The sequence below is a fragment of the Canis lupus genome, chromosome 9 (genome assembly GCF_003254725.2).
Source record: "Canis lupus dingo isolate Sandy chromosome 9, ASM325472v2, whole genome shotgun sequence".
Lineage (NCBI taxonomy): Eukaryota > Metazoa > Chordata > Mammalia > Carnivora > Canidae > Canis > Canis lupus.
Genome location: NC_064251.1, coordinates 52213655 through 52234052, shown reverse-complemented (window position 1 = coordinate 52234052; position 20398 = coordinate 52213655). Strand labels below are relative to the sequence as shown.

The following is a 20398-nucleotide window of genomic DNA, read 5'->3' as shown; positions in this document are numbered from 1 at the left end:
CCAGTTTAAAAATCCAGGTATGTAAAATACAACACGTGGGTGACTCTGACGCGCTCTGATCCTGTCTCTTGAGTCGTTTTATGGGGACCTAGAAAATATTTGTTCTATTACTTTCTATCTCCCTGCCCCTCCCCCCCGCACCTGTCTGGTTCTGTCACAGCGAATGACCCGCAGGACTTCCTTTGAGAACATTTGTGACTTTTGGTTCCCTTCATATTTCAAAGCACAGCCCAGCCAAACGTCACCTCCTCCAGAGAGGCTTCCATGATGTGCCAAGCCAGAAGCAGCTGCATACCACTCGGAAAGAGCATCACCTTGTTGGCACAATGCCTGCCCAGCAGTGACCCACACATCTGCCTCAACCACGTTGCTGGACAGGAAACATGGAGCAGGAGGGGACTGGGGCTTTATTCACTCCTATAGCCGCAGCCCATGGCCTTGCCTAATGTGTTCAGTGCCTCCTGTAGCCACAAAGATGGGAGGAGGAACAGAAGTGGCCGCTCCAGTCAAGACCCTTTTCCCCTCCTGAGACAAAGGATTCTTGATGTGTTGGCAAAACCCGCAAGAGCAAGGGCTTCTGTGTGCCGAGCGGATGGGTCCGCGCCGGCTCCGTCTCAGCCTCCAACCGGGGCCTCACGCAGCGCTACGGGCTTCTTGTTTGCCAGAGAAGGAATGCTTTTAAGGCATTTCAAAGAAGATTAAATTTAAGATTTAGAAAACAAATGCTTAAGATGCCAAGCTATCCCGAATTCTTAATACAGAATGCAGATTTTCCTTAATGCTGTCCGTCCCAACTTAAGCGAGGACCCCCCTCTCTGGCTGCTCATAAAGCAGATGTTTGGGCCCAAGGGCACAACCAGTCCCAGGTGGGTGTCCTCCCTGGAGAAGACCCTGGCCCTGGCCATCCATCCTCTTTCCCGCAGGATGTGTCCCCAAGAAGCCAACTGACAAGCTCAAGGTCACACAGCTGCCAAGTGACCCCGTCCTCCCCAGGCTTTGCCAGTGTGGCAGCGGGTGCTACAGGAAGTGGGGAGGGGCAGCCACGTGCAGCACACACACCTGCCTCAGGGGAACAGACACTTGCTAATATTCACTGAACACCCTCGATGTTCCATCGTGGCGCTTATTCCATTCGATCTTTATAAAACCCTGGGAAGCAAACATTCTTTCGAGCCCCATTTTGTGCAAGAAGAGGAGACCAAGGCTCAGAGAAGGCAAGCACCTTGTCTACCATCACACGGCAGTCAGCCACGATCCAAAGCCCGGCTTGACTCCAAAGCCCACACTTCCAAAGTCAGGGCTGGTGGCTTCTTCAAAGAGAGCAGAACCCGTGGCCACCACAGGCCTTCTGCACTCGGCGGGGGTCTCGTGGCCCTTGGCCCTGGCCGCAGGTCAGTATTGGGGCGTCTATCAGGTCCTGGCCACCAGGCCCTCCCAGGGACTCTGGGCCAATTATAGCCAGACCCCTGGGTGTGCGGCCTGCGACTCCACGGGCGGAGTACCACATGCAGCCAGGCCGGAGAAGCCCAGAGCTACACCCCTGTGCTCAGCTGGGACCCCAGCCCCTCCGCTGAGGGGGCACACCCCCAGCTCCGTGCACCTGCAGGCAGGAAAAGGGGCAGCTGGCAGCCCTGCCCCCGCCACACAATCAGAGCAGGAAGCCGAGAGGCCTCCTTTACAACAAAAGGCTGCTGCCCTCTGAAAACACAGTGCCCACCGGGGTATAAAATGGGGCTTTAAATCTTTCAGCCCTGACACCACACAGTATGAAGCAGAAAGGAGGGCCCCAAAGGCTGCACTCCCAGGGGCTCTCAGAGCTTTCTGGAACCCAGAGGGCCCCTCCTCCAAGAGCTCCAGGGCCCCCCTACCCCACCAGTCTTCCGGATCTCCCACCCTCTGGCACCCACCCCTGCCTGGTCCCCGCCCAACTCCCCCCCAACCCGGAGGTCCCAGAGGCCCTTCCCAGCTCCACCTCCTTCCTCTGCAATTCTGAATAATTAAAGGCCCAATTAGGCTTCAGTCTAGTTTGGTGTTAATGAACGTTTGTGGAATCTGCTAAATGCGTTTTACTTTAATTCTTTCTAAACGACATACTGGGTGGGCTTGGGAGGGCAGAACAAAGACCACACTATCCCTTACAGGGTGGGCAGGTGCCATCGCCAGGCCCCCCCACACTCACCCCGGGAACCGCACAGAGCCGGAAGTGCCCAGGAATCACTTACCCATGCCTTCCCTCCACATTGGGGAAACTGAGGCCAAGACAGGGACCTGCTTTGCCTGCAGCTGTACGAGGGGTTGTGGTTGAGCTCAAGCTGAGCAGTTCTGACCTAGCACGGCACAGCAGTGCTGTCCTTCCACCAGCCGCTGGGCCATGACCTTCCCCAGTGAGGAGCCACAGCCCTGGCTTAGTGGTATGTGCGTGTGTGATGTGTATGTGGGGTGTGTGTATGTATGGGAGGGTGAGTGGGAGGTGTGTATGTGGCATGTGCGTGTGTGGGTGGTGTGCATGTGGTGCAGGTGCATGTGTGTTTGGGGTGTATGTGGGGTATATATGAGGTGTGTATGTGTGTGTATATATGTTGTATGTTGGGGTGTGTGGTATGTGCTATAATGGGGTATGTGTGGTATAAGGGTGCATGTGTATCTGGTGTGTATGTGTGGGGTGTGTGGGGTGTATATGAGGCATGTATAAGTGTGTATGTATGTTGTATGTGGGGTGTGTGGTATGTGCTTTGTACATGGGGAATGTGTTGTACATGGGGCATATGTGTATTTGGTGTGTATGTGTGTGGGTATGTGTGGTGTGTCTATAAGATGTGTATATATGTATATTGTGTGTGTGGGTATATGTGTGCTATGTACATTGGGTGTGTGTATATATGAGGTGTGTATGTGTGTGGGGGTGTGTGGTGTGTATATAAGATGTGTATGTATGTATATTGTGTATATGGGGTATATGTGTGCTGTGTACATGGGCTATGTGCTGTACACGGGATGTGTGTGTATCTGGTGTATACATGTGTGGGGGTGTGTGGTGTGTATATGAGGTGTGTGCACGTGTATGTATATTGTGTGCCAATGTGGGGCGTATGTGTGCTGTGTACATGGGGTGTGTGTGCTATGTGCTGTATGTGGGATATGTGTGTATCTGGTGTGTACATGTGGGGGTATGTGGAGTGTATATGAGGTGTGTTTGTACGTATATCGTGCGCATATGTGCATATGTGGGGTGTATGTGTGCTGTGTACATGGGATGTGTAGGTGGGTTTGTGCACAGCGTGTGTGTGGGTGTGCGGTGTCCATGTGAGAATGTGGGTGGTGAAACAGGGTGAAAGAACTTCACCAAGTTTACAGGATTCTTGTGAAGATTATTTGAAACAATGGATTTAAACCCTGTGCTTGAGCCAGCGGGCCGCAAAGGTGAGAACGCAGTGTGCACTTGCACCCAGTGTGCACTTGACCCACCTGCTCACGGGCAGCAGAAAGAGCCCATCGGGTGGAGCTCCAGGGATTCCCGGGGCGCACTCCCACCTGGCTGCTCGGCCACAGCTCCGAGCCCCCAGGTTTCCTGGGCGCCAGGGGAGGTGGGGAGATGGTGGCATGGCATGGTATGGGGGAGCAGCCCACGTCACCTCTCCCCACTCCCACGGGGCTCCTCAGGGGAGTGACCAGCAGGGTCCGCTCACCTCCCCTGGGGCCATCCCTGGGGGTCTCCACTAACCCCTCATTCACACAAATATTCTGGGTGTGGATACGCTAAGAGCGGGAGGCCTTGAAGTGGGGACAGACCCTGCAGACTAGCCAAACCCTGGAGCCAGGGTGGGCACACACACGGACGTACACGGATACACACGCACGCGCACACGCGCCCCACACAGACTCACCTTCTCCAGTAGCTGCCTGAGCTGTTTCGTGCGGGCGTCCCGTGAGCACATGGTCTGCTGCGGGGCGACCACTGTGCAGATACACCTGCCCTCGCTGTCTTGGGCAGAGCTGTACACCTGCCAGCTCTCCTCAGGGTTGGTGGGCAACACCTGCAGGGGGGGCAGGTGGGTGAGGGAGCGAGAGGGAGAGAAGTGAGATCACAAGGCAGCGCACCAGGCACGACAAGCAGGGAGGATGGGCAGAGTCTGAGCCCTGGCAGAGGACAGAAACGGTCCAGAGCCGCGGTGTAAGCACGGGGAGGGACGGGGCCCCCAAGAACAAAGGGGTCGCATCCCATCAGGATGCCTGGGGCTACAAGGAAATCAAACCGGCAAGACTCTGGACTTTTTTTTTTTTTTTTTTTTTCAAATCCAGGGGATTTTTCAATTCCAGGGATGTTGGTGTTCTGGCAACTGACCAAATGGTTAGGGGAGGTAGACGGGATGGGGAGAGGCCGCAAGCTGGTAAGGAGTCGGGCTGGAGAGCAAGTGGCTGGTTGACTCACAGCAGCACGTAATTCAGAAATAAGATCTCCTCCCCAGAAGGCGAGCAGGGGTGGCTGGCGCAGCCTCGCACTGCCGTCCCTGCCGCTCAGGGATGGGGCGCCTGCGGTAACAGCTGGGGTCCCACAGCCCATTAGTCCAGAGCCCCAACGACCCCTGGCCCCGGCTGCCGTCCCGCAAGCAGCCTGGCAGAGGCTGCCCAAGGAGACGCCTGGCCTCCAACCCTGCGAGGGCTGCCACCCACGAGTCATTTGGTGGATGTCACCAAGTTTCTGGGGACATGTTGTGCCAGGTCACACCCAACCCCAGTCCTGGGGTATGCTCAAGGACCATGGAGAAATCACAGCCGTGCCCGGTCCATGTCACCTTGCAGCCCAGCTCAGGTCCCGAGTACGAGGTGCACAGGGGAGGACACCACTGCTACAAACATTCGCTGAGCCCAGACCCTCCCCCACAGCCTGCCCCGGCACCTCAGGTCACCTCCCTGCTATTTTTAGCACAGGGATGGGGAGGAGAATCTATAGTAGCTATACATTTATTTCATTCATTGCCAACCCCAGAGGCTCAGGACCCAGACGCAGGAACAAAGTCATTACGAGAGCCACCGGATGCCATCCTTGAAACCCACCCCCACCCAGGTGGGGTGAACATGACGAGGGTCTTAGGAGGGGTCACGTGGAGACCCCTCCCAGAGCACTCTGCCCTGGGCAGTGGAAACCAGGCAGGAGAGGAGCCTCCCGGACAGGGAGCCAGCCTGGGGCCCTTCCTCACATCCTCCTCCACTCAGGGGTGCTTCCCGCTTAGCCCCGCTCCAGCAGCTCCAGCCACCAGCAGAGTCAGCCCTGCCCACAGGCGCCCTGGCCACTCTCCCCCTCCCTCAAGGCCTTGACAAGGGAGGAAAAGCCACCTGGGAGGCAGGGCAGAGGGGTGACGGGTGACGAACGGAGTGGGGGCCAGCTCCAGAGCCGGTGCCTCCCAGGGCCCCGCCCCGGCCACTGCACCCTGAGGGGCTCGGTGTGGGGACTCGCAGCCGCCAGCTCCCCCACCCCTGTGCTGGCCCGCTCGGCCAGGCCAGGCTGTTCGGGCTTTGACAGTAGGGCGGCTCAGTTCCCGCGGCTGGACCAGCCCCGACAGGGTGGAGCGGCGCGTCCCCACCCCTTACTTGCTGAGTGACCTTGGACGAGTCCCCAAGTCCCCTGCCTCAGTTTCCTGACCTTTGTCAGCGACGGACTTTTATTAGTTGAAGGGGACTCCAAGCCTCCGAGTCCCCAGGCCCCGACCCCCGGAGGAAACCCGGCAGAGGAAGGAGGCGGCACCCCGGGGGGACCCGCGGAGAGCGCGGCGCAGGTCATCCCCGCCCGCGGGGGTTGGGGGGAGCCGCCGGGGACCCCAGCCGGTGCCCTCGGCCCTGCGCCCTGCCCTGCCCTGCCCAGCCCGGGTCGGGGTCGGGGGCGGGGGCGGCGGCGGGGGCGGCGGCGGGGGCGGCGGGGACTTACGCCTGTGCTGCGGTCGAGCGTCCCGCCGCTGGCCGCCGAGAGCTTGGTGGTGTTGAGGCCCACCAGCGAGGGCAGCGTCTGGGACATCCAGTTGGTGATCATGGCCATGGTGCTCAGCACAACCCCGATCTTGAGCAGCGGCACCGACATCGCGCCTCGAGTCGCTCCTGCGCCCGCGCGCGCCGGCGCCGGCTCCGCGCCCCCGGGCAGCCTTCAGGCGGCGGCCACCGCGGCGGGCAGGGGCTCCCGGCCGAGTCCCCGCGCCCCCTCGGCCCGCCGCCGCCCGCCCGCCGTGGCCGCCGCCGCCCCGCGCGCCCCGGCCATGGCTGCGCCGCCCCGGGCGCGGGGGAGAGTGGCCGCCGCCCGCCGCCCGCCGCCCGCCGCCCGGTGTCCGCGGTGCCGCCGCCCCTCCGCGCCCCGCGCCCCGCGCCCGCCCCTCTGCGCCCCGCGCCCCGCGCCCGCGCCCGCGCTCCGGCTCCGGCTCCGGCTCCGGCTCTGAGCACCTCGCGGGCTGCGCGCGGGGGCCGCGGCCGGGAGGCGGGGACACGGCCGGGCGGCGGCCGACGCAATCTGCCCAGGAAATGGGTGGATTTTTCCTCTGCGCTCCGGCTCCCCGCCGCCCCCTGGCTGCTGGCAGCGAGGCCTGCAAACCCCAGGCGAGGGGCTGACAGGGGTGTTGGGGCAGGAAAGCTGACCCCCCCCCCCCAGTCCTGCGGGCGCCTCGGCGGCCTCACAGTCCAGACTGGCTGCGCACCGAGCCAGGCCCGGGCCCTCCTCTGGGACCACCCCAACAGGAGCGCGGCCCAGCCCCCTGCCCCGGACCCATTGGGGGGTGACTCCTGGCCCTGAACGCCAGCCCTGCTGACCCCCGAAGCCCAGTGGGAGGGGGTTCTCCAGCTCCAGCGCTGACCTCCAGGGAAAGGGGTGTAGAGGGGAGCACTCCCTGGGAGGCCCCCGGGACAGGTGCTCTCGGGCCTCTGCGAGGAAAGGAGTCTGCCGGCACCCACCAGTGTGGGCTCCTGGGTGCGGGTGGAAGGGGGCTGTGCATGCAGGTGCAGGTTTGGGGCTCAGGCATGGGGACAGGAGAGCTAAAGGTGACCCGCCCATGAGGAGCATGGTCCTGGGTGAGGCCTTGGGGTCTGTGGTTGGGGGCCATGAGTGGAGGTCCCAAGTCCTGGTGCCCAGGTAGAGGGGCAGGGCAGCCTGGCACAGGTCCCCAGCCCTCTACAGCATCATTCCGGGGCACGTGCAAGTCTCCTCGGAACCCCGGGGCTGATGGGGTCGAACACCTTCAGAGGGCGTTAGCATCTGCAGGAGCCTTCTAGGGGATGCAAGGCACATCCTCCAGTCGTGCCCATGTGCCCATGAGGCCTTCCCAGCCATTGGGGAAGAGAAGAATTCCCCAGATCACTCAGTACACGCTCTTCCACCGGGTGAGAATCAGTCTCCCTTCCCCAGCGGCAGTTGCAAGGAGCCAGGCTTCCTGGGCCCACCGGAGGGCCTAGGGCTTCTCTCTGCTCCATCCCCTTCCAGAGAGGGGACTCGATTACAGCCAGGATGGTCCAGGCCAGAGCTTTGGGTGTGCGACCCCGCTGAAGGGTTTCCTGACGTTTCCCCCAATGAACACAAGGGAGTCCAAGCGTTGGGGAAGGGCGCCATCTCCCAGCGTGTGCCGGTACTGTAGGCACCACTGAGCACCCACGGGGTCCAGGTCACACCAGGCCACACGCCAGGGCCAGGTGCTGGAGGCAGCATCCACACAACTACCAATGCCCCGCCACCTTCCCCAGCCAGCACGCGGTGAGCAGACGCGGGGCCACACGTCCCACCAGCGCAAATCCCTCACGCGCAAATCCCACTGTGGACAGTGGCCACTTACTTGGTGGGAACAATTTCAAAGCGAACCCAACCCAATCTACCAAACGCTCAAGGCCTCCATTTAGAAGCCACGGGTACTTGCTTATGACCTACGAGAGCAAGATGGACGAGTACAGGGTGCGGCAGACCCACCCCCAAACCAGGCCAAGACACGGGGGACAGCGCACTGTACACCCCCCAGACAGAAGCGACACCAACTCGGGGGCAGATGCCCAGCACTTGCCACCAAGTGCATGCCATGGCCAGAGAGAGGCATCGCCCGTGAGCCACTCAGCACCGAGAAGGCAGACTCAAGGCAGACAGCCTGCCACTGGCTGGGAGACCCCGGCCAGGGCATCAGCCCCTCTGTGCCTGTTTCTCCATCTGTAAAATGGGTTCAGTACAGTCATTGTCATCTCTCTCTCTGGGGTATTATGAAGATTCAATGGTTAGTGCAGGAGCAGGCTTGGCACCCAGTAAAGGGTACCCTGCTTTGCACAAGACACAACCTGCTCAAGAGGCCCCTCAGCCGAGCCACCAGGGCTCAAGTCCGTGCCAGAGATGGGATTTGTGTCCCCAGAGACCTCCCCCCCCACCCACCGAGAGCTGCTGCTATTGATACAGATGCACAAATGCTGGGGAGGTATTGCTGGACCCGACAACAATCCCCACTGAGCAGAGCCACATTCTAGGGCGATGAACTCCAGATGGGCAGATATAAAGAATTAAAAAAAAAAAAAACCAACCTGATTTTGAAGAACATCTGATTTCCCTTTATGTCACTAATGTCCCATAAGGATTTACAGTTGGTACTCGAAATCTGAAGAGTGCCAACTTGGCCGGGCTCCTCAACAGAGGAACCGAAGCCCAGGTAGTTGGAGACGATGGAGCTGATGCTCCATCCAAGGAACTGTCGGAGGCAGGAAGACCCGAGGACACTGAGTGGCTGGGGCCCCTCCCCGCCAGGACTCTCCTCGACCCTGGGTGTGGGCAGTTAGGTTCGGGGATGTGGGGCCCCGGCCCCAGAGCGGCAGTCCCATCGGGGAGCCAGCGGGGAGAGGTTCTGGCATCCCCTGGGCACGGCCAGGAGGCAGGCCTCACAATGTGTGGCTCTGGGTTATTCCCACCGGGTCTGCCAAGTGTGGACTGTGCCTCGGGGCTCATGCAGCTGCCAGGAGCCAAGCAGAGCCTGGGAGGTCAGAGAATTGGAGGTTCACACCCAGCCTGCCTTTCGGCCCCTCACCACCTCTTCCTTCCTTGTCCGTGTTTATAAAGAAGCAAACAGAAGCACCATTCACATCGCCCCCTCCAGGAGGGCCTGTGTAGACAGAACAGGGGTGTGGAGCAGGGACAGCCCGCTCCTGACCCACTGGCAGCTGTACCCCTGCTGCCGTGCCCTGCACCCTTGCCGCTCTGCTCTGCACCCTTGCTGTGCTGCCCTGCACCCCTACCACTTTGACATGCACCCCTGCCCTGCTCCTTTGCTGCCCCCTCCTACTCCCCTGCCACCCTGTCCTTTACCCCTGCCCCTTGGCATGCACCCCTGCTGCCCTGCCCTGCACCCCTGCTGCCCTGCCCTGCACCTCTGCCACTCTGCCCTACACCATTGCTGCCCTATCCTGTACCCCTGCCTCCCTTTCCTGCACCCTTGCCCCCCTCCCCTGGACCCCTACCACCTACCCTTCACCCACCTCTCTTGCTCTGCTCTGCACCCATTGTCTGCCCTGCACCCCTGCTGCCCTGCCCTGCACCTGTCACCCAGCCCTGCACCACTGCCACCCTGCCCTGCACCCCTACCACTTTGGCATGTACCCCTGCTGCCCTGTCGTACACCCCTGCCACCTTGACATGCACCCTTGTAGCTCTGCCCTGCACCTCTGCCACCCTACCCTCCAACCCTGCCGCCCTATCTTACTCCCCTATTGTCCTACCCTGTACCCCTATTGCCTTGGCATACATCCCTGTCTCTCTGCCCTGCATCTCCGCTGCCCTGTCCTGCATCCCTGCCCCCCAAGCCCTGCACCCCTGCCACCCTGTCCTGTACCCTACCGCCCCACCCTGTACCCCTGCCACCATGTCCTACTTCCCTGCCACCCTGCCCTGCACCTCTGTTGCCTTGGCATGCACTCCTGTTTCTCTGCCTTGCACCCCTGCTCTGATAAGCTGGAGGTTGGAGGTAAGTCATTTCCAGCTCCTCCAATCCCAAAGTCCTCTCCAATGACTGGAACCCATGAGTCAGTAAGAAATGCCTTTAATGCATTTGAAAGGGTCATCTGAGAAGGCTCGAGCAAGTGTAATTTGATTTAGAAGGCTATACAGTATTTCCAAAAGCAAACTATGAATTGTTGAAGAATGAGGCATTTGGATTAAAGGATCCTCGGCGTTGGCCAACCCCAAATGTTCCCAAGGAGGTGCTTAAATCCCCATTTCCACACAGCTTCCCCTGAAGCAAGGGCTCACTTATGTTCACAACTTGGAGTGGCCATGGTAATGCTAACCGAGCAGGCGCCGTGCCCCAGACACCCGCATGCTAGGTGCATGATGTGATGTCCCTTAACCCTTGCGGACGCCTGTGGGCCACGCGCTTGCTGTGTCAGGCTCAGAGAGACGACAAGACCTGTGCGAGGTCAAACCGGGAACAAGCCCTTCCCAGGACCAAGCTCAAAAGCGTGGTGCCCCTCCGCCTGTCGGATGGCACGGTGGCTCTCTGCTCCCGCTGCTGTGACAAAGCACCACCAGCTGACACCTCATAAACAAAAAACATCGGTGGCGCACAGGGGTGGAGGCTGGAGGTCTGAGAGCAAGGCGTGTCCTTGCCGCCGTGTCCTCAAAGGGCAGATGGCAACGGGGAAAGAGTGCTCCGAAGCCTCGTTACAGGGCACCAGGCCCGGCACAGCGGCACAGCACCTCCCGACAGGCTCCCCAGAGGCCCTGCCCCCCAATGCCGTCATGTCTCAGGGTTTAGATTGGGGGGACCTCCAGCCTTGACCTCGGAGGGGCCTGTACAAATTCAGCAGCATGTGAAAACAGGAATGCCAGCCCTGAGGGCCCTGGGCTTCAGAGCTTTCAGGAGGAGGGCTGATGGGCGTGACATGCCCGTGAAGCACCCCCCTGCTTCGAGGGCACAGGCACACGTGGGGGGTCAGAGCACGGCCTGACAAAGCCTCACAACGGCCGCAGGGCCACCTGACCATCTCCATTCCACAGACCGAGCACAGGCCCATGGGACAGGGCCTTGCTTAGGGCTAAACAAAGGGACATCCCCAGAGAACAAAGTTTGGATGCCCTTTTGCGGTTAAACAACAGGCACATTTTCCTCATAGTATCTGCACATTGCTAGGGGCGGGGTGGAGGTGGGCAGAGAGCCGTGGGGGTGGAAGGGGGGGCTCCATGCGTGGCCATTGTGCTCCTCCTGGCACCCTTTGCTCTCATTTCCCTGCTGGGGAAGAACGGCCCTGCAGCAGCAGAGGGTCTGGTCTGGAGCCGGGCACCTTGAGAGGAGCCCACAGGTGACCTGAACCCCTCTCCCAGCAGCCACGGGCAGCCCGATCCAAGCATCCCCTTATGCTGCTCCCCTCCACAGCCTCTGGGTTGACCTGGATGGGCGGCGGTGGGCGGGGTTACTGCTGCTCACACCCATCCCTAAGGGGGCCTTCCTCCTGGCCTGAGTCCCATGCATCCTGCAGGGCCCTCGCTGGTGGAGGGTCTCCCGACACTGCTGCTGCGGGGCTGGGCTGCAGGGAAAGGCAAGGTGTGTGCTCTGCTCTGTGCCCAACCCCCGGGAGAGCATGTCTGGAGAGGGGCTCAGAAGATGCAGGCCAGAGCCCCAGCAGCTCACTGTGCACCTGCCCCAGACGTGCTCGGGCATCACTGGGTGCCACTGTGGTGGAAGTTCGTTAGCCCAGTTGTGGAGAGCTGGCCCGTGTGGTCCCGAACCAACTCCCAGGCCACTTCCTTCCACCATTCATGTAGGCTCAGGCTCCTTTGGAGGTGCTGGGATTCATGGTGTCTATTCTAGCCCCCCACCCCCGGAATAGGGGCTGCTTTCAAGGACAGAGGGCTCTGTGACCCGCAGCTATCACCGGCGCTGCTTCTTTCCTGAGCCACGACACCCCCTTCCAGCCCTTTGTCCTGATAGTCTGTCCATCCAGAGAGCTGACTGCCCGTGGCCCCTCCCCGTTCCCCCCCACACCCTCTGCTCCTGCTCTGGAACGTTCCATGCCGCTTTCATAAACATTGCCTCCGACGAGCTTATGTCCAGACTGGGAGGCCACGACTTCATGTCCTCTTAGTTGCCCCCTGGAAGGGAGTCCACATGTGGGAGTGAGGGGCCTGGATGAGAGAACTCGGCAGGCACGTTGCCCTGTGCGCTGAGCTCAGGGCTTCGTGGGGTGGGGGTCCCATGGATGTGACTGTTTCCTGCTGTCCGTTAAGGGATTAGGGACAGACTGGTTTTTACTGGATCAGTTGTTGATGCCGACACAAATTCGTGGACCCTGATGTGGATCAGAAATTGATGTTGGCTATGAAAATATCTGAGAGTAACCCTGGGACAACCAGGAAGTCACCGTCCGCTCAGAGCAGGACTTGGGTGCTCCCAGAGGCTCTTCCCTCCCAGAGCCCACGCTCTGCCCTCAGCCCATCAGGACCCTCGGCCTGCGGAGCCTGGACTCGGCCTCAGGAAGCTGCCCAGCCCGCTATCCGGGAAGGTGCACCATCTCTGGAGAAAAGGACCTACCTCGATGCCATGCCCCCTGAGGCTGCAGGACGAGGCCGGGAGGCTGGGCTGCCGGGGGATCGGGAGCCTCAGAGCACGGGGCAGGCCAGGGGCTCAGGGACCCACACCTGAGAGCGGCAGATTGTTTCTGAAAGCCTGCCTCCGTTTCTTCTCCGAGTCCTGCTCTGCTGTCAGATGTAACGCCAACGCCCCGTGGTGCTGAGCAAACTATTTATAACGTGTATGAATACACCTCTGTTCTCTCTTCGACCCTCAGACACCCCAAGCGGGAGTAACTTGCTTTCCGGAGCCACCCGCGAGCACCGTCTTGCACACTGGAGAAGTCTCTGCCGGGAAGCCTGAGGTCCGGAACAGCATCCTATCTGCTCACCCGCCCCACGCACGGCGGGAGGGCACACTTCTAACCTGCACATCTGAGTGTGGACGCAGCCGGGGAGGGGGCTTCCCCTCATATCCCCCCAGGCCCGGCTCCCACAGCCACCCTCTCTCCTCCCGACCGACTGCTAGACTGTAGCAGTGGCCCGTCCGTGCATAAGGAGCCCACGGGCCCAATCCCTGTGGCGGAGATCAGAGCAAGCGGATTGGAAAGCTGGCATCTTTAAGCACTGCCTGAGAGCAAAGAAGGTGCCTTCACCCTCTGACATCTGGCAGTTGTTGTGAGATGTAACCTGGGTGCAAAGGAAGGGGGAGCCGGCATTTACAAGAAGCCCCCCCCCCCGCCCCCCGGCAGAGCCTGGTCCCTTTTCCCCAGGGAGCGCTCCCTGAATGATGCTCAAAGCCACACAGGATGTGACTGGGGCTGCAGACGGGCATGCCAGGGGCGAGCAGCATGAGCTAAGTACGTCTGTGCATTCTTGCCTGCTTCTTGGACTCAGCCGTCACACAGACGCTGGGACGCCTGCGGGGGAGCAGAGCTGCTCCGTGAGCCCCAGAGAATGGAGGTGAGGAGCCCAGGTGTGCTGTCCAGACACACACACACACACCCTGCCATGGGGACTTGCTCCAGACTGCCCCCCTTCCTGGTAAGAGGAAGGAGACAATGTGGGGCCCCTGCCAAACGCTCCCTGGCGCTCTGCTGCTCCCCTTCAAAGGCTGCGTTTCCAGGTCAGAGCTGGTGGAGCGTGGGGCCCACCACTGGAGATGCAGCCAACCCAGACCCGCAGCGCTGCTCTGCAAAGGTCTGTAGTTCAATGACCTGGGCATCCAGACACGGTCCCGGTGGGCAGTGTGCCTCGGGGACGCTCAGCATCCGGGCTGGAGTTAACCACGTGCTTTATTTTTTATTTTATTTTTTAAAGATTTATTTATTTATTCATGAGAGACACAGAGAGGCAGAGACACAGGCAGAGGGAGAAGCAGGATCCCCACAGGGAGCCCAATATGGGACTTGATCCCAGAACTCTGGGATCACAACCTGAGCCAAAGGCAGGTCCCAACCATGTGCTCTAGAGTCTGGCGAGTTTCTCATGCACGTGCCCCTCTGAAAAGCAAAGGGACGGGCATCCTCCCGTCCCACTTGCTGTGCAGGTCAGAGCCGCCTGGACCATGGGACCTTCAGGAGAGGCCCGGCCCTGGCGAGGACCCTGTGGCTGCTGCTTTCAGAGTGTGAAGAGCATCTGAGCCCAAAGTTGGCTCCCCTCCCCGTCAGCCCGGCTTGCAGTTGTCATGTATCTAATTCACTTTAGCTAGTAATTAGTTTTGTATTACTTTACACGGTGATGTTAATACTGATTACAGGGCTTGATAACTTTAGTAATAAATACAACCCAAGGCGGAAAATTACCTTTCTTTTTATTGGAGAAGGCTGAAGTCAGTGGAAGGAGAAGCAAATTGCTTTCAGAGATGAAGCAGCTGCCAGGGAGGAGGATTTGCAGCAGCCCCCCCCCCCCCGCCCCCTGGTGTTACAGCATCTTCCTGCCCTGGAAGGTGGGGCCACCTGGGAGTGGGGAGCACTCCTCACCCCCTGCTCCTCTCTGGTGGGCCGGCCCCGGGGGAAGGGGCCTGCAGACCCACCTGCAAAGGAGGAGTAAATGCCGTGCGCTGTGAGCTGACGGGTTTAGGGGAAGACCGTAGTGCTCCTGAACCCCCAGCCCCACTATTGCTACCACCCCGGTGTCCAGGGCAGACGTGGGGGCAGGCCAGGAGCCAGGGCAGGTAGATGGGAGGTCTGCGGGGTCATCAGCCCAAGGTCAGTCTCCAATAGGTCACAGAACTGGGCTGTTTTATTCTCATTAAATTTGCTCAGGGGAGGGAGCACCTGGGGGGCTCAGTCGGTGAAACGTCTGCCTTCAGCTCAGGTCATGATCTCGGGGTCCTGGGATCGAGCCCCTGCATCGGGCTCCCTGCTCAGCGGGGAGTCTGCTTCTCCCTCTCTCTCTGCCCCACCCCCTGCTCTTTCTCTCTGTCAAATAAATAAATAAAATATTTTAAGAAATTAAGTATGCTTTAGGGGAGGGGGCACCTGGGTGGCTCAGTGGTTAAGCGTCTGCCTTCGGCTCAGGTTGTGATCCTGGGGTCTGGGGATCAAGTCTCGCATCGGGACCCCTACAGGAGCCTGTTTCTCCCTCTGCCTGTGTCTCTGCCTCTCTCTCTCTCATGAATAAATACATAAAATCTTATAAAAAGAGTGTCTGCCTTCAGCTCGGTGTCATGATCTCGGGGTCCTGGGATCAAGTCCCGAGTTGGGTTCCCTGCTCATTGGGGGGGTCTGCTCCTCCCTCTGCCCCTCCCCCTGCTCCTTCTCTCTCTTTCAAATAAATAAATACAATCTTTAAAAAAAATAAGTTTGCTCAGGGGAGCAGTTGCATCTTCCTCTTTAGGACAAGCAGAATCTCAGGAGTAGAGAACAGATTTGGGGTGACAGGTCCTGGTGGGTTTCCTAGGGGCTTGCCCCACCAGCTGCTCCATGACACCTGCCCCGCCCGTCCACAGCACCCACCCACACTTCCCCAAGGGGAGTAGGGTTTGCTCACGTCTGGACTCGGGCTCCTGGACCAGCAGTGCCAACCATGGTGACACCTGGCCCTCAAGTGCACTCTGCTCATTGTTCACGGCTGGAAGCATGCGTGGAGGCCTGCGTCCTTAAGAAAGGCCAAGCTCTGCTAGGGACCGGAGCTCTGCTTCTCTGTTAGAATAAATCTGATTCCTCCTGGATTCCTCCTGCGTGGCCAGCCTGGACCCTTCTCCTCCCCGCTTCCCTCCTGCCCAGGCTCACTGCTGGCCCTGGGCAAGAGCAGGCAGGAGCGACCCCAGGACCCCCAGGACCACACACACGTCACCCTCTCCAACACCCACCCCCGCTCCAACCCCAGAGCCCCGGGTTCACAGTCTCCGGCCTCCTAAACAAACAATTACGGCAGAGCCTTGGGTCTTCCCACAAAGCATGTCAGCCCAGACACCAGACCACACGGCTCGGACACGCTCTGTACGTGAACCCAGGTCTGACTGTGCTAAAGCCAGCTGGTGTCCAAGAACAGCACACCACGGGGACGGTGAGTTAGCGACCCAGCAGGACAGGGGCGGGGGGGTGGGGGGAGGGCTGCGACATCTTCCAGCGTCATCCAGTTTTTAAAAGGTGGAGGTCCAGGTTAGGAGGCTAGGAGCTTTTCTCAAGGTCACCCCAATGGTGCCTGGTGGTATTGGGGTACATGTAAGGGCAGCTGAGTCAAGGTCGTTGCTACAGAGCCCCACCCATTTCACAACTTCAAACGCAGGAGCATACTTCTACTGGTGGACCAGGTGGGCCTGGGGCCCGGGTAGCCTTCCCCGCACCCACTGCCCCCAAGACAGAGGGGTCAGCTTGCCCGCACCCACCTCCCCCAAGACAGAAGGGTCAGCTCCCCTGCATCCACCACCCCCAAGACAGAAGGGTCAGCTCCCCCCCACCTCCCCCAAGACAGAGAGGTCAGTTCCCCCAAACCCTACCTCCCCCAAGACAGAGAGGTTTGCTCCCCCAAACCCCACCTCCCCTAAGACAGAGGGGTCAGCTCCCTCAAACCCCACCTCCCCCAAGACAGAGAGATCAGCTTCCCTGCACCCACCGTCCCCAAGACAGAGGGGTCAGCTTCCCCACACCAACCTCTCCCAAGACAGAGGGGTCAACTCCTCACATCCCGCTGGGAAACTCCTATGATGCTTCTTTTTTTTTTTTTTTCCTATGATGCTTCTCATGGAGCGTGAAGCACCAGCCTTTGATTGGAAATCAGAGAACAGGACCAAGTAAGACATCTTTCTGTCTGAGGACAAAGTTCCTCTGGGCCCACCAGCCTGGCACATAGTAGGCCATCCATCACCGGCCGGCATTTGATTGAGTGGCTCATCATCCGCGAGCTGTCGGGAGAACAGATGGCGCGGCCATGTGCTCCTCTCCCCCGCCCTCCGCCCGCATCCTTCAAGCAGCGCTGAGGAAGTGCAGGTACAAGCCGCACGTTTCTCACTTGTTTCCACCTCCATGCGTGCTGACCCATGAACACGGTGGCCCTAGAACCTTGTGTGTGGATCTCTGGCAGGGTCCCATGGGCAGGGTGGGCAGGGTGCAGCTGTGGGAGAGACTTCTGCAAGGCGGGAGACAAACAGGGTGGGCAGGGGAGCCGACACCTCACGGCTCAGCCCCCGGTGCTTCGCTGTCTGCATGTTCACTCTCCGTGTTCAGGGGCATACGGAGCTTTGCTCACGACACCGTGCAGTGTGGCTTCCTGGGGTTGAGTCACTTTGGGGTCAAGAAAGCAAGACTCCGGAGTGTGGATGGCCCCAAGCAGCTGTCGGATTCAGAGCAGCCCGGCCCTGACCCTGTTCTACTCCCCACCTTTGAGAGTGCTACGAAAGGTGCCAGGCCCCTGGCCCAGCCCCGATGGGGCCACCTGGGCAGCCCAGGTAGTGGGCATCTCTGGAGCCAGTGGCTATTCTCTAACCTTCATAGACTTGGAACAACCAGAGTGATTTTAGCCGGTGGAGCCTTTGTTCTAAAATTCCACCACAATTCGGGACAATAGGCTTCCGACACAGGACTCTGGTAGCCTAACCTCCCTCTGAGGCAGGCCGGGGGTGGCGAGTGAGGGAGGGAGAGGCCATGCCTCTGGCTGCACTGAGGGACACGGTCCCCTGAGACATCCCGCAGCTGGATTTCAGAGAGGGGAGCCTCCCAAAGAAAACATCATTCCCCTTGCTGGCCCAGGGGCAGGCTGGGGGCCTGGGGAGCTGACCCAGGGCTGCAAGGGGACCTGGCTGCAACAGGAGGCGGAGGTGTGTGTACAGGGGCTGGCGGACCCTCGGGGGTGGGGGGCAGGCTAGGTGGACACTGAGACAAAGCTTCCAATTGAACTTGAACCAAAAGTTTCTTTCAAGAACAGGGGATCTTGAAAAAGATGCAAGGATGAGCCCTCTGGATGGAAAGCATCTGTCCTCTGGGTGCCTAGAATCGGGAGGGCCATTGAGGCCTGGGGGGCCCTCAGGGCAGCCACTGCCAGGCCCACGGATAACCAGCTATCTCTTCCCCACAATGTCTAAGTGAGGCACATGCTGCTAATTACCACCTGCCTGGCTCCTTTCTGCGTCTGTGTGTTCACATCTGTGGAGTGTGTGTGAGTGTGCACACATGTGAACGAGTGTGTGTGTGCATGTGCATATGTACAACTGTCCATCCACAGTACACAAGCCCCTTGGCCAGGCTCTCCCCGCAGCCAGGAAAACTTCCCGGTTCTCCCTGAGACCACGCAGGGAACTTCTCTAGGGGAGGTGGCAGTCTGGTGGCACCAGGGAAGGGGTCCCTGAGGGCAGGTGGGACAGCAAAACCCTCTAGACACTGCGCTTTCCCGGGCGGAACACAGCACGCCTATTCCAGAGCCTTCTCTCCTGGGATCCACCTCTTGCCCTCTCTCTTTGTTTTCTCTTTTATCCTGAGATGGAGGGAGACAGAGGGAGGGAGGGAGTGTCAGGGAAGCTGGGGCTTGGGGCCAAAGTGCAGGCTGCCCGTCCACCTCCCGGACCAGCCGGCGTCCCTCAGCTCTGAGCGTGGCACAGTGGCACCCTCGAAAGGGCATTTTAATGTCACTCCTGAGCAGCTTGGCTCCTGAAGCTGGCAGCCTCTTCCCAGCACCCCAGTGCCAAAGCAGCACCCCCATTCCAGTGCTCCCAGACGGCCCTTCTCCGCCTCCCAGACCAGCCAGCTCTGAAATGGATTTTTAAAATGGAGAATAGCAGCCGGAGACAGGCTTTCTATGGATACATTGTTCAGGGGATGGCAAGCCCGCTTGAAATGCCCAGCGGTCCCCACACACGCACACGGCGGCTTGCCACTCACACTTCACGCCGCGCATGTGGCCACAACCCCCCAAGCCTGCACACCGAGTCCACAATGCACCCAGCCCAGCACGCGCTGCCTGCCCTTCCCCGTCTGGCCTCGGAGGCACAATTGCCACCGCCGCCTGCTTGGGGAGCCCCAAGGGCGGCATCATACCCAAAGGCAGAGATGCAGGATGCTCTGGACAGGGGTGCGGCGGGTGGGGGGGGTGGGACTCAGATCTACCTCTGGAGATGCCAGGAGCTTGGACACCCAGCTCCCAATCCCCCCGGATGACAATAGCAGCGAAGGAGCCCCTGTGCTGCCCTTTGAACTTCTCAGGGGAGCTGAGCGGGAGGCTGGGGTCCTAGGAGAGGGGGCTCAGCCCCGCAGGCGCCGGCCAGGGCTGGGGGCCCAGGTGGGGAGGCGCAGCAGTCCCGGGGCACACCGCGCCCCTCCCTCCCGCCCAGCGCGGCAGGCACGCGGCCCCCTCCCCACCCGGCGGGCCGCTCCCGACTTCCAGGTCCCCGTCCCCGCGCCAGGCTGGGCGGCCACCGCGCCCCCTCCTCCTCGCGGGGAGTAAAATGGCGTTGGATGCACGTACTTGAGTGAGTTCGGTGCCCATCAGGATGAGGAAGAGGAGGCTGAGGAGCTTCCGGGCCGGTTGCATGTCTCGCTGCCACGGCCGCCGTCCTGGCATGCGGAGCCCTGGTGCTGGCGCCGGCGCTGCGTGGACGCGGACGCGCTCCCGGCTCTCTGGCCCTGCGCCTTCAGCACCCGGAGCCTCTGCTCTGCATGGCGAGCGCGTCCTGCGCGCTGTCCCCACTGTCCCCGGGCGGGGCGCAGCCCTCCGCGGCCCCTCCTCCCGCCCTCCCCCCGCACCCGCGCGCCTGGGAGGGGGTGCCAAAAGTTTGCGAGAAAGGCTGCCGGGTGGCGCAGAGGGACCCGCGCGCCACGCTCACGCGCGGGAGTGGGGAGGGCGGCGGCGGGGAAGCAGGCTGGGACAGGATGTGACATCAAAAAGGCGGGGGAAATTTAACTGAGAGAAGAGTCCATCCTGGCTGTCCAGGGCTGCAGGGGGCCTGGCCCCCCAGGATGTGGGATGGGGAGGGCAGAGTGGGGGGCGGGGCAGGGCGGGGACTAGCGGCCGGGTGGGGGGAGGGTCTGACTTGCCGCTGGGGAGGTAGAGAGAGAGCAGCTGCACACGCCCTTAGGTGACACTGTTTAATGAGAGAGAGGGATGCTCAGACCCAGGAAGGGTGTCTCAAGGCAGGGTGGGAGGTGGGGGTGCAGGCAGCACCAGCAAGCTGGTCATCTGGTCCTCCTTCCTGTCCTCCTGGGGTGGCCAGCATGGGGATGCCAAGGGAGCAGAATGCGTGCTGGGGCTGCTGTCCCCATGCAGGGTCTGAGGGTCAGGATCTGTCCTTGTGCACATGGTCTGCGTGCATACATGTGGAGCCGGTACACACAGGCCTGGAAGGGGTCCCCCGGGGTCTGCATTGTATCTTCCTTCCTGTCACCCCATACTGTCCTTTTACAATTTCTCCCAGCTGGAGATCTCTGTCTTAGACCAGGGCAGCTTCTCCTGGGGTTCACATTTCCC

General features: G+C 60.5%; 1 protein-coding gene across 3 annotated transcripts in view; it reads right to left on the bottom strand.

Moving 5' to 3' along the window:
• Window positions 1-19726, bottom strand: part of OLFM1 (olfactomedin 1) — a 37693-nt gene extending 17967 nt beyond the window's left edge. Inside the window, exons 1-2 of one of the 3 annotated variants that reach the window (XM_025475654.3) lie at window positions 19400-19726; window positions 3885-4034 (exon numbers count right to left, since the gene is read on the bottom strand). In XM_025475654.3, the coding sequence (XP_025331439.1) occupies window positions 3885-4034; window positions 19400-19495 (246 nt within the window). In that variant the 5' untranslated portion in view covers window positions 19496-19726. Of the gene's footprint in view, window positions 1-3884; window positions 4035-5923; window positions 6166-19399 lie in introns of those variants that run through there. The other 2 variants (XM_035720323.2, XM_025475653.3) reach the window with 2 other exon arrangements.
• Between the last annotated feature and the right edge of the window lie 672 nt (window positions 19727-20398).